General features: G+C 40.6%; 1 protein-coding gene across 2 annotated transcripts in view; it reads right to left on the bottom strand.

Moving 5' to 3' along the window:
• The window catches only part of opcml (opioid binding protein/cell adhesion molecule-like), a 315,450-nt gene that overhangs the window by 105,307 nt on the left and 196,104 nt on the right, over positions 1–14,039 (bottom strand). For both annotated transcript variants that reach the window (XM_036143492.1, XM_036143491.1), the window contains exon 2: positions 7,259–7,494. In XM_036143492.1, the coding sequence (XP_035999385.1) occupies positions 7,259–7,494 (236 nt within the window). The remainder of the gene's footprint in view (positions 1–7,258; positions 7,495–14,039) is intronic.

The following is a 14,039-nucleotide window of genomic DNA, read 5'->3' as shown; positions in this document are numbered from 1 at the left end:
AGTTATGAACAGAATCGGTGACAAAGGGCAACCTTGGCAGAGTCCAACTCTCACCGGAAACAAGTCCGACTTACTAATCCAAAACATCTGAACACTGTAGAGCAGACTCCCTGCAGCTGCTACATCATTTGGCTAAAACAGGAAACAAAGTTAGCAAAGATAAAATGCAGTGGGTGCAGAAACAAGTAAAATAACAGGCCATGTTATCTCAGAAGAAGGTAAAAAGATACAGGAAGAGCGAAAAACAGCTATAGCAAGTGCGCCGAAAACCAGTCACTAAAAAACAAACTATGTCCCACGCTTGGATTCCACATTATGCAGAAAAAAACTCAGCTTCTCTTAAATCTTATCTATGACACACCAATGGCCATGTCAGAGACAATCCAGTGGACCTCAGAAGCAGAGCAGCTGTTCACAGAGCTAAAACTGATCTTATCTCTCCTACTGTCTTAGCTCTACCAAGTAATCAAAAACTGTTAATCCAAACAGTTGACTGTAAAACTAGTTTATGACCTCTGTGTTGTTACAGCCTAAAGATGATAAGATCAAACCTGTAACACTACCCCCAGTGTTTCCCGCAGGAATTTGCTTAGGCGATGTGGTGAGTTGGGGGTGGGGGGGTGGGTGTGGTACGACAAGTTTTGCGCGGACCGAATTGCGGAGCGCGCGGGGGGGTCGACGACAACTTTTGCGCGCGGGGGGGCATATCCATGTGTTTTTTACCTGCTATTCACTATATCCAGTTATTTATTTATTTATTTATTTATTTATTTTGGAATGTTGGCGAGGCGGCCGCCTCACCAAGATAGCGCTGCGGGAAACCCTGACTACCCCCGTGCTGAAAGCAATTCAATTGCCAAACAAAATACCTTTACTAAAATGTACAGCTCACACAAAAGGCACTGATGCGGTGTCAAAAGGAAACAGGCTCGCAGACGAAACTGCAAAAGAAGCAGCAGCAGGACAATTTGGTCCCTCTGATATTTACAAAAAATAGAACAAATCATTGATCTAGAAGTGTGCTTGCTGAATTATTTAGTTTCTTTATCTTCAGCTCACATTTTATTGGACTTTTTTTGTAATGTGCTTTTATTTTATTTAACATTTGTGACCTGCTACAGCAAAACTATAAACAAGGCGGCAGAGCAGATAGCACATAGCTACTGATGTAGTCACTTAACTCTGTTTGAAAGACAAATTGAGTTGCTGTGACTTGGGAAGAAGATGGATCAACCTCAGCGGATCTCCAAGAGCAAAACTGAGCTTGCTCAGTGCTCCACATGTGACCAGGACGCATAGGCGGGACTCTTTTCATATTATGTATCAGGAGAGCTGAAACGGAACAAACTGATGAAGTGACCGCATAACTTTGGCAAATATTCAGACTCCAGCTGCTGTTAACTGAAGACAATGAAGAAAGCTTTGGAGTCATGACAAAAGAGTGAAAATTAACAGATTGTGCAATAACCTAACCTCTGCTGTACAGCGCTACACTGTGGGAACATTTTTACCAAGACACTGGAGCATGTTCGATTCCGTATCAAGAGAAATCAGCATAAATAATAGCATCTGAGGATAGAGAACATTCCTAGTTTCTAGATGATGTTAATCGAAAATGTGTTGAACCGCAAACTTTCTCCTGAGGATGAATGGATTAATTAGCCATTTGGATTATGTATTTTGCATACTCAAATTAAAGCCGTGTATCATTCAACCTTCCAATTTTAATATCCATATATGATTCAAGTTGTAGATTATTTTGTTAAGTGTTTTAATGTAACACAAGACTATCTCTCTCTCTCTCTCTCTCTCTCTCTCTCTCTCTCTCTCTCTCGCTATATATATATATATATATATATATATATATATATATATATATATATATATATATATATATATATTTTTTTTTTTTTTTTTTTTTCTTTCTCCAGTTTCAACCATAGGCTTAGCTAACAGTACCAGAAACATAATGTGTAGGTGTGAACATCTCTATTCATTCCTGCATAATCAGCAGACAGGCAAATCACCAACTCCTAAACTCTGGTCTTTGAGCTACAAATCTCTTCTTTGGTATGATTGGTCACTGCTAAACCTAAGCTCCATGAGATTATTTTTATTGTAAGGCAATAACAAATGTTATCTTAACTAGTGCCCCTAAAACTCTTGTTGAAAAGTTCCTTTAAAAAAACTGAACAAGCTATTAAAAAGCTACAATACCATTGTGCATGATGCAACTTGCAGACACAAAAACATGCAGAGATGAAAAACGTAAACTGTTTGACATTTAATAATTTTGTAAATGATAACTGTTTTATTTTTTTCACTTAGTTTCTTTTGGTTTGTATGAGTGTGTATCTTTGTGTTCCCATTACATTTGGTATTGTAATTTTTTGGACACTTGAAGATTTTGTTCAATGCACAGATCTAACACAAATATTGTAATGCAGAGCAGTAAATTAGCTTTACTTGAACAGAATAGTGCTGTGAGTTGATTTACATCCTCTATTGACATGCATTGAAGGGGTGGCATGTGTTTTTGCAAGATATGCAAAATAATTCAAACCAACAGCTTTCGTTGGGGTCATTCTAAAAAAACTTTGAGGCTTGTTTTTTTTCCCCCTGATCTTCTTTACAGAGTGCCTACATTCAAAAGGTCATATATTTTTCAAATTTAATCTGACTTTCACAATTTTGATTTTATTTGGACTTTGTTAGAGCCCACTTTTTCTGAATCTGAAAATAACTCAAAACGGCCTTGGGAGACTTGTTCATGGTTTTGCTTTGGCCGGTCACGTTTTTATTGTTGCCTCACTTCTCCCTTACACTTGCCTACAATTGGGTGACACAATCATCCCCTCTTTTGTGACAGAATATTCAAGTCGCCTTTGTACACCATGAAAATGCTGCAATTTAATTTAATTAAGAGAAAAATGTTTTTAAAATAGACATTTCTGATCATGCCCTTAGGGAACACATTTATTCATCGATTCTGTGATTTCTTGGTAATAGCAAAATCTTTGTTTTGGTCCAAATCTTTGAAGTTGGTTGACTGGCTCCATCAGTTCCAGTTGCCTTCTTATCGAAAACAAATAAATAATACCTAGTATTAATTGTTAGATAGTAGAGGTGCAGCTGCAGCCACATTTGTCCCTAAAAATAGTGGAACAGTAGGAAATGTGTGGTTACTTCTTCTTGCAAGATGGCGCCGCGGACGGCTGCCACGGTGTGTTGGTGCGTTGTTTTTTACTTTGTTTTACTTTTTAACTCTGGTTTTTGCAATGATACCCGGAGCTCTTTCACCAGAGAAGAACTCATGAACATCAGGGCTACATCACCACAGGATTTATTCCCTACTTTTCTTCTTCCTACGCTGAAAATTTTGGACATTTTGGTCAAAGGTGCGCTCACATTTGCTCACGCAGCGAAACACCGGACGAGAGGGAAGCGCGCTGGTGCGTCACTACCAGCACGGACTCCACCGGGCATAATCCTGTCCAACGTGCGTTCCCTGCCAAACAAACTGCACAAACTGAAACTGATGCTGGACAAAAACAGGGACTTATCTTCATCTGCTGTTTTTGCTTTACGGAGACGTGGCTGGGTGGACTAATTCCTGACTCCGCGCTGCAGCTGGACGGTTTCCAACTTCACAGAGCTGACCGCGACACACATCTTTCCGGCAAAGCGAAAGGTGGAGGGATCTGTTTTTACACCAACAGCGGCTGGAGCAACGATGTGTCAGTGATCCAGCAGCACTGTTCTCCTGACCTGGAATCCTTCATCATAAACTGTAAGCCTTTTTATTAACCCCGCGAGTTTGCTTCATTCATTCTGGTCGGTGTTTACTTCGCGGCGCATGCAAACGTGCAGGTCGCACAGCGCACACTTGTAGACCAGATACTGAATGTAGAACAGAGAAATCCGGACTCTTTAGTTATTGTCCTTGGTGACTTTAACAAAGTAAACATCACTCATGAACTTCCTAAATATAAACAGTTTATTAAATGCCCGACCAGAGAGGAGAGCATTCTGGATCACTGCTACACCACAGTCAGAGACGCTTATCACGCCGTTCCCCATGATGCACTGGGCCAGTCTGACCACGTCATGGTTCACCTGATTCCTGCTTACAGGCAGAAACTAAAGCTCTGCAAACCTGTAGTGAGGACATCAAAGAAGTGGACTAGTAACGCTGTGGAGGATCTTCAGGCGTGTTTGGATTCTACTGACTAGGAAGTTTTCAGGGCTGCTACCAAAAGTCTGGATGAGCTCACAGAGGCTGTGACATCATATATCAGCTTCTGTGAGGATTGCTGTGTTCCATCATGGGGCAGGGTGAGTTACAACAATGATAAACCCTGGTTCATAGCAACACTCAGAAGGCTAAGGCTGGAGAAAGAAAATGCTTTCAAAAGTGGGGATAAATGCAGATTCAGAGATGCAAAATACACGTTTAGCAAGGTGGGGAAAGACGCTAAACGACTGCACTCTGAGAAGCTGAAAAAACAGTTTTCAGCCTCCCACCTGTCCGCCTACAGGTGGGAGGCTGACCATCTGGTGACCTGGTGCAGGGAGAACAACCTGGAGCTCAACGCTGTAAAAACAGTGGAGATGGTTGTGGACTTCAGGAAGAACTCAGCCCCAGCTACCCCCATCACCCTCTGTGACTCCACCATCGACACTGTGGAGTCTTTCTGCTTCCTGGGAACTATCATCTCCCAGGACCTAAAGTGGGAGCTGAACATCAACTCCCTCACCAAGAAAGCCCAGCAGAGGATGGACTTCCTGAAGAAGGCAGCTGAAGAAATTCAACCTGCCAAGGACAATGATGGTGCAGTTCTACTCCTCCATCATTGAGTCCATCCTCACCTCCTCCATCACCATCTGGTACGCTGGTGCCACCGCTAAGGACCAGAGCAGACTGCAGCGTGTCATCCGGTCTGCAGAGAAGCTGATTGGCTGCAATCTTCCATCTCTCCAGGACCTGTACGCCTCCAGGACTCTGAGGCGTGCAGGAAGATTGTGGCTGATCCCTCGCACCCCAGTCACAGACTATTTCAGTCACTTCCCTCTGGCAGGAGGCTGCGGTCCATCAGAACCAGAACCTCACGCCACAAGAGACCCGACAGACCCTCAGACTGACGTCACTGACTGAGGTGTTTCAGTCCTCCAGAGAACATCTAGGTAGATCAGAATGGTCACCTTCAGCAGCAGTTCATGTTAACTTTCAAAGTAGATATTATCTATCATATGTTACTGGAGCCCACACAGAAAATGTAATTAAGACCTTGAAAGAACCCAGTACATATATATCCTATTAAAAAGTGTTATTTAAGATAAGATAACATTAGCTAATCCTTTAGCTAATGTTATCAGGGAAATTTTTAGGATAAAAGCAACAGGCAGGTGCACACAACACAGACAAAATTATATAAGGACTGCAAGATATAAGAGGTGGATTAGGAAAAAAATACTGAACATAACATTATTATTATTATTTAATTGTAATAATAAAATAAAAATCACAAAACTTGAAAGGTCAACAGTTTCATGATACATCAAGCTTAGGGACTGGCTAATATACAGCAGGTCAAAAAAGACCATATTTTGGCTGCAGTGCTTTCTGTTCTCTTATGAAAAAAAGATCAACTAGTGCACTAAATTCAATAGATGGGTTGACAATATCCAGTATAAAATTCAGAGATTTCCAGGGCATGAAGTATACAGTTAAGTTGACTTTTTTGGTGTGTGTGTGTGTGTGTGTGTGTGTGTGTGTGTGTGTGTGTGTGTGTGTGTGTGGTGGTAGCAGGTGTAGAGGGGTGGGGGCCCCAAAAAGACTGTGTTGTCCCGGGCCCTAGCAAAGCTAGCAGCTGGCCTGGTCCGGATATCAGCTCTAGGGCTGATATTCTCCAAACAATACCTAACAGACTGAGAGTTATTTACTAAACATTAAATAACTTTAAGCAGTGTATAATTGCACAACGCTCCAAAACTGAGGTATATATGAGTCATGTGTACTGTAATACTCTATTAATTATTATTTTAATGGAAGTTACCAGTTCCGGCAAAACACACTTTCTGTGAGCATCTGAAAGGGAAAACAGTTCGACCAAAAGATGGCAATTGCCATGTGAAGATGTAACAATTTACAGCTACAGGCTTAATATTATTATTATTATCAGAATCTAATAGGGGATGCATAAGTAGCTAATGCAACTATAGCAGCATTGTCAGTGGCATCAATTTATTAAAATGCTGTAGTAATGTTGCCTTGACATGGAGCACTTTAGCAGAAATATGTGCTAACAGTGAGAGTGTAATGAGACAACAGTTCCAGGATATTGGCTTTCACACACTCACATGCACTGATGGTTGGTTAAGATACATCCTTTCTTTGGTGTGAACAGCACATATTTAGCACTTGTTTTATATAGATTTGCATCATCTCTAGTTTATATCTAATTTGTTTGTGAGAATGGAGTGGTACAGATGGTAAGATCCTTCAGAGTTAGAGAACATAGATGAAATAATGGGGAATTATATTTTGTGAATGACTAATATTTTCAGAGAGACTTGGCTAATATGCCCTAATGCTCCGAGGTATTAATCTCAACATATGTATATAACATTATTAATTAAGGCATTACAAAAGAATGCTGATGGTAATTAAGGTTATGATTTAATGACAAAGGGAATTCCTAAGTTATTAAGATGATTTGATCATTTTATTTACTTCTATGACCATGTGTTACTTAAGTTCTTCTCTGTGTTTTTTGCTGAACCCTAAACAGGGGAGACTGTTTTTCGAGATTGTAGACAGCCTTGTTCTGATGTTGTACATTATCACCTTGATTCTTCATCAGATAACTATTCCAGCTAATGTAATTATGTTTGATCTTTCATTAAATGTCTTTTGCTGTAGCTACAGGCAGCATGTTTCTAATAAAAAGCCATGATCATTGGGGTGGTTTAAGAAACTGTGAATTAATCATCATTTATTCAACAAAATGAAGGACGTTTCTTTTCTGTGCCGCACCTTACATTAATATTGATTGGGAATTTAAAATTAACTTGAGAATGAATGGCAGTTTCATCATCAGGTTTAGCACTCTAATCACACCCTCTAAAGCTTTCACCTTCGATTTTGAACCCGAGAGAGAACAGCAACCGGATGAAAAGAAAGAAAAAGCTTGACATCTGGCAGCTCAAATGAATCCCTGACAAAACTCCAGCAGCTGTGCAAATTCCAGTAACTTACCTTGAACAATGAGATGTACTTTGGTGGATTTTGGTTTCTTGTTGGTCAGAATGGAACAGACATAAGGTCCCTCGTCATGAATGTTAACATTTTGGATCTTAATGCTGTATTCTGTAACGGCAGTGTTTTCCATCAGGATAACACGAGGATCCAAAGACCATTTCTCCCTCCCTGCAAACAGAATGGTGGTGCGGTTGAGCCAAGCCACTCGAGAGACTTTGCTATCAACACTGCATCTGTGTGGTAGAAAGAAAGAGAAATACCTATTAGCATGTTGCAGAATAGTTTGCCACAGATACCTTACAATTTCTAAATAAATTACTACAACTGTTTGTTTCAAATATGTTGTAAGAGCAGCACACGTTTAATGTAAAGGCTGCAAACATCTCCACACCAAGTATTGACATAATAAAGCAAATTTTACCAAACCTTAAAGGAAACTGTGATTTCAATACTGGTTGTCTGTTGTTCTGTGCATGCTTAGATTAATTTCTTGGTATTTCAGTTATACTGTGTATGTGTACCAGGACTTCCCAATACGGACAGAATCCAGTTTCCCTGTGTACACAACAACATTTGTGAATGTTTGTGTTTGTGAATCCTTCCACTCTGGAACTTGTTTAAAATTTGTCCCATCAAAAATGTGCTATTGTGATGTACCCGAACACACGTTTATTCACTTTTGTGTTAGATGGAGGCACAGCAGTGGTAAACTGCATTGTGCGGAAATAAAAAGAAATCAAGCAATACATGAAGGAAGGGATTAATGAACTTCAATAAGTCTGAAACTCCTTAGACTGAAGAAGTCTCTTGGAGAAGAGACAAAATGTTTCAAAAAAGAAGAACCCGTCCAGAGGACCTACTCGTTTTAATTTTTTCTCAATAAGTCTGTTTCATCACTGAGTACATTTCCCAGATGCCTTTGAAGTGTCCGGCTAATTTGTTCAAATAAATATATACTAATGAGACAAGCATAGGATTATCCAGCAGCCACACTGTTCAGGAATGAGATGAGTTCAGTGTCCCAGAAATGGGTGTGTTTTGATGCAAAATACATAAATAAGTCAAAGGAAAACACCTTGTGCAGATGCTAACTGAAGCTGGTAAGAAAATGTGATTATCCACTGTAGAACAAATCCTGTACCAACATGGAATGAAAGGCCACTCAGAGAGGAAGAGATTCCAAATACAACATAAATAGAATCAAGTTTACAAATGCAACCATATGTAAAATAATTTCCTTTTTTGAAGATATGTCCTGTGTTCTTATGAAACTGGTTATAATGAGCATTGTTTCATTTAGAAGCAAATGGGAGGTGGCCTGACAACATTTTCCTAACTGTGAAGTACAAGGATGGCAGAATAATTAGGCGACTGCCTTGCAAATGCATGGGCAGTGCCTATTACTATGCACCTAATAAGGGTTCTTACCGTTAATACAGCCCGAATCGTAGGGTCTACCCCCACAAAGTATATATCAAAGCGTGCGTCTCGATGCCATGAAGTGTGCTATTTGTACTTCACACCATTTCGAATTACCATGGCGACGTAAATAGCGAAAAACCATGCTAAAAAGTCCCATACAATATTTCCAGCAAAAACCCATAGCTTGTCCTGTTCCCCTATCCGTTACGAAATAAACACAGAAAAAAAATTATGTCTCTAGCATATACGGTTCCAGAGAAACGAAGTGCTGCTCACCGCCATCTCTCACCCAATGCTCTTCAATGGCCATGTATACAGTTATCATCCACCAAATGCAACCCTATATATGGCCGTGGGTTGGTCCACTGGTTAAGTTGTGGGACTGGTACTCCAGAGGTTGCAGTAATATATTTAACCTGGTGTGGCAGGTTCAATATATTAAATTTTCACCCCCATAGTATACATGTCAAAAAGTGCCTCTTCATGCAGTCAGGTGCTCTTTTTGTATAAGCTGCCATTTTGAGTTATCATGGCGATGTAATAAACAAGAACCATGCAAAATCGTATTATCTCCCTTTTTGAGGCACTTCCCAGTACAGGATTTGGACCAAACTAACAGAGTACCATCACCCGTGATACTGAACACAACCATGTTAGCGGCTAACCGTTAGCATGTTGCTAACCGGAAGTAGCTCTAGGAAGGTCCTACCAACTTCTGCTTGACAAAGTCCGTACTTCCTTTAGAGAGAAAGCTCCACAACAAATCTGGGCCATGTCGGATAAAGCATGTCTATTTTATGAGGTGTCAAACATTCATTTTTAACCCTTTTTTGCCTCTGCTACACGCTGCAGAAATGCTTCACTCAGGACACTAAAATCACACATTATACTCAGTCCCCCACATGATAAAGATAATGATGAGTAACACAGGGCTGCAGCTGTCAGTGAGTCTCCATCCATGACAATGCTGCAACCAAGAGGCTCCTAGGAGGTCAGGCACATGCTCCATTGACTTAACATGGCACCTTTGGACGGCTGCTGCGGGGGCTGTGAAGACCGTAGGAAGCTGAAATTCGCAGTGTTACTTCCTGTTCGTTTTTTTGAAACATGTACATATGTTTGGTACGGTACGCACCATGAGGAAGTCGCCTTGCTAAATTTCTTCAGAAATTTTCTGGTTTTATATTGGTGTTCTGCTGCAGGAGGGGTTGGTTGGTGCACTCCACCAAATAGATGGCATCATAAGTAAAAGAAAACATTATGTGGATATTTTGAAGCAATATCAGAAAAATCAGAATCAGAATGAAAGTATATTTCGGCAAGTTTGACCTTAGATTCAAAGATGCAGAGAAAGAGACAAGTAAGAGTGAGTAGACAGCAATGATAATGTAATCAGACATTTTCATGGGACAATGGGAGTGGTATGTACAGGAGATTTTTATTTTTTTGTTCTGTCTCTCTTCGAGGTCGGTCGGTTTTTCTTCAGCTATCCAAGCTCCTTATCTGCTATTACCCTGCCCCCTCTCTCCTGCTATTTGCTTTGTTTTGTGTCTTTTGTGCCATTTTTTTCATAGCAACCGAAAGCTCTAAGGAAATTAATGAATCTCGTCAGCTGGTCTCTCAACGCTATTGATACATTTTTTTCAACTGGAAAGCAAAGGACCAGGGAGCGTGCCTGTCCCGACGGAACTTTTTTTGCGGGATACATCTTGGACCCGTGGGAGAAATGGTCCACGGTGTGCCTCTCAATTCTATCTGTTGAGGACGTCGAAGATGTCTACTTATTCAGATTTACCATACTTGGATTCCTCTTTTTTGGCCTTGGAGGATATTTAATGTATCAGCACCTACAGAAGCTGCTGGCGGTCAATATGGCCTTGATGAGACTTCCGGCGGCAGTCGACGTGATCAATAAGGCGATGAATGAACAGAACTGTAAGTTTGATAACCTGACTGCGGTGGTGGTACACAGAAGTGAGATGGAATAAAACCTGGAAGTCTGAACGTTAATTAGCTCAACTATTTGGAATATTGAAATATTGGATCCTAGAGCCAGTGACGAAAAGACTCTAAAGCTGAAGAAAAAGTTGGGTTCAGCTTGTTCTCACAACAAATTCTGTTTTTAATCAGACTTCTCACTATCTAAATTCTCCCCTGAGTTGTTATGGCGAGATCGCAAAAATCCCCCTGCCCCCCTCCGTCCCCACTGACATCTGTGGATGTTTTCTGAACTGTTGGGCGGCTGATAACATCAAGGACAAATGGCCTCTGGAGAGCTTCCACGGAAATATAAACATTTCACCCAAGCAGACACACATCACTGACGCTCACTGACGCTTTACAGATGAACCTTTCTGCATGTGTCTCGTGTTATTTGTGCTTCTCGTGCAATGAGGTGTTTTGTTGGATGCTTCACATTATATGTGGAAACATAAATTGTGAAGCACCTGTCTTTTTTATCTCCCTCCACTTCCCCATGTAAAATCTTTCTTCTACAGATTTCAAGGGCAGCGCCTGTGGACTCTGTTTAAGGCGGGGTCTGAGGCAGTTTGGAGGAACGCACCTAACGGCTGCGCTGAAATAGCAGTGGCCAACTGGCTGCGTTCCTTGGCAACGCAAGGCCTCAGTCAATCGTTCCCCCAAAATGTTCAAGTGTATGTGATGGATGGTTGTACTGGAACAGAATTTTCGATTGCAATGCAAATTGTAGTTGACAATAAAATTGATTGATTCATTGATTGATTGAGTAGCCTGACTGTAGAATGTTCATCAGAGACAAAGTCTGGGGGTAGAAACGGGTTCTGTGTTAGATACTGTTGGCCATCAGTTCTCTGTAGCGCCAGCCTCAAAGGCAACAGTCTGAACCGCCTGTGACCAGTCGACAGTTATTTTAACTTTTACTGGCCCAGTACAGGCCAGGACTGGATGGAAGGTCAGGGGCCCCATGTATGAAATGTATGTATGTAAAAAAAATCTTGCGGCACAATGTTTAATGCCCAACTTGGCATGTATAACAATTACAGTTCCATGAACGTGTTCGGCAATCCCCACATATTTCTGACCTGCCGTGAAAATTTGTGGTGGCAACATGAACTTGTTTAATCCATCCATCCATCCATTTTCTGACCTGCTTAAAGAAAACGAATAACATAACACACCTCAAAATGATGGAAAACAACCTCAGTCAGAAGTAAACTGTAAATATTCCTCTGTTTTTGTAACATGTTGATGTAAATGAGTGGACAAAATGCATATGAATCATCTAACAGCTCTTTTATTCTCACGGAAAAAAACACGGTCAGATCAACAGATTAATTTCAAACGAGACAGGTTTTATGATTCTTGAGATTGAGACAATCACACATCCATAAATAGCTGGTAAAGTTGTGCGGAATTGTAAAACAGTCGCAGAGTTGGTACCACTGGAGGACATCAGTGGTGAAATAATGCAGAGAGAGCTTGTTTTCAGAGATCCTTTAATTTATGATTTTTATTGTTTACCATTTCTTTTAGAGTTTATTAAACTGTCAATGTCACACACAAAATGTGGGGCTAGGGGACTAAAGCCACCCTTCAAGAGGCATTTTCCTCTTCTAGGAATTTCTAGGCTGGTGGAAACACAAACAAAACGGGGAGCGAGCTGAGCTTGACAGGCCAAACAGAGTAGGGTTTGTCGGAATGGGGCTTTAGTCTAAGGTCTTAGTCTGCACACACAAGTCCTCACAGTAGCTGATGTATGATGTCACTACCTCAGTTAGTTGGTTTAGGTCAGAGGCTGAAGCTTCAAAAACATTCCAATCAGTGCAGTCCCTGACAGCGCTGAAGCACAAGCTTTGAATCATCAGTTAATTTTTTAACAGTCCAAGCAGGCTCAGAGGTTTTCAGCTTTTGACTGTAGGTTGGTAAAACATGGAGCAGAGAATAGTCAGAGAGTGGAAACCCTGCACGAGGAAGGGCGCTGTGTAATTCTACTATAATTTTTTGTAAAGTACTTTGAGATGATGTGTTGGGATCTGGCACTATATAAATAAACTGAATTTAATTGAATTAAATCTCAATACATTATCTAGGTAGTTAAAGCTTGGGCCAAAATTGGTCTTCCACATAGACAGTGACTAATGATATAACCAGGTTAGTTAAAAAGTGGCTAAAAGGGGACATATACTAAATCCACTTGTTTAGTCTTAAATACATTTTGTGGTGCACTTGGAGTTTATATGAGTGCAGAAAACGTCAATGTAGTCTGTCTAGGTACTGCATGTACTTCTTAATATTCTGCTTAGTTCATATTTTTCCAAGCAATTCAGTTTTCTCTGTGTTCTACCGGATCTGGCTGGCAGTTTCACAATCAAAAATACTTTAATAATCCCAGAGGGAAATTATTTTCGTTACACACTAAAGATATACAAACAACACACACACACACACACACACACATACACACACACACACACACACACACACACACACACACACACACACACATATATATATATATATATATATATATATATATATATATATATATATATATATAATGAATCTCACAGTGCTCGCCGGCTTGTCCAGATGAGTATACAGTAGACTCTGTTCAGCAGGAAGATGATGCTGTCCTCAACTCCCAGGCGGGGCTGGTAGGCGAACTGTAGTGGATCGGTGAAGGGCCTGACCATGGGCCTTAGCTGCTCCAGGGGTCCGTTCTTCGTACATTGCTTAAAACATCCGAGATCAAATGACACATCCAAGATGATTTCATCCGGCTAATCATGATCCGGCTAAGTGGGTTCTTCCAACACACCTGTTGCTTATGATTAGTATCGCTGGATTGAGTTATCTGAGACAACTGCGCGTTCATGCGTTTGCTTAAAAGGGGAAATGTGTCGATAGTAGAAACAATGATTAGCAACGCTGCTATTGGCTGTTCAGCATGGCCAAAGAACGCCCACAGTTTTTCTCCCAAGCAGAACACGAGCTTTTAATGGAAGGTTATGCTGAATTTGAGTCATTAATCAAAACGACAGGGAACACCTCAAAATCTGCTTAAGCCAGGAGAGAGGGCTGGCAAAAAACAGCAGACAAATTAATGCGTAAATACTGTCCATGGTAGATGTTTCTATCACTTTCTACAGTATTAATTTTTGCATTTTAATAATTTGATATTATTTGTTCTTTTATATCAGAGCCTCCACGGGACCCACTAGAACATGGGGACAAGTAAAAGTGGAATATTCTACAAAATGGTAGCCTTTAATTATTACACTTTATTTAAAAAAGGCACTTGTTATGTCAAGAGATCCAAATTTCAGTGTCATTCCTTAGACACTGGAAGTAAAGAACACGTGCAAACTAGGATTTT

This window comes from Fundulus heteroclitus, chromosome 11, assembly GCF_011125445.2.
Source record: "Fundulus heteroclitus isolate FHET01 chromosome 11, MU-UCD_Fhet_4.1, whole genome shotgun sequence".
In the NCBI taxonomy this organism is placed as follows: Eukaryota; Metazoa; Chordata; class Actinopteri; order Cyprinodontiformes; family Fundulidae; genus Fundulus; species Fundulus heteroclitus.
Note: the sequence above shows the minus strand (reverse complement) of the source record. Positions and strands in the feature narration are given on the sequence as shown.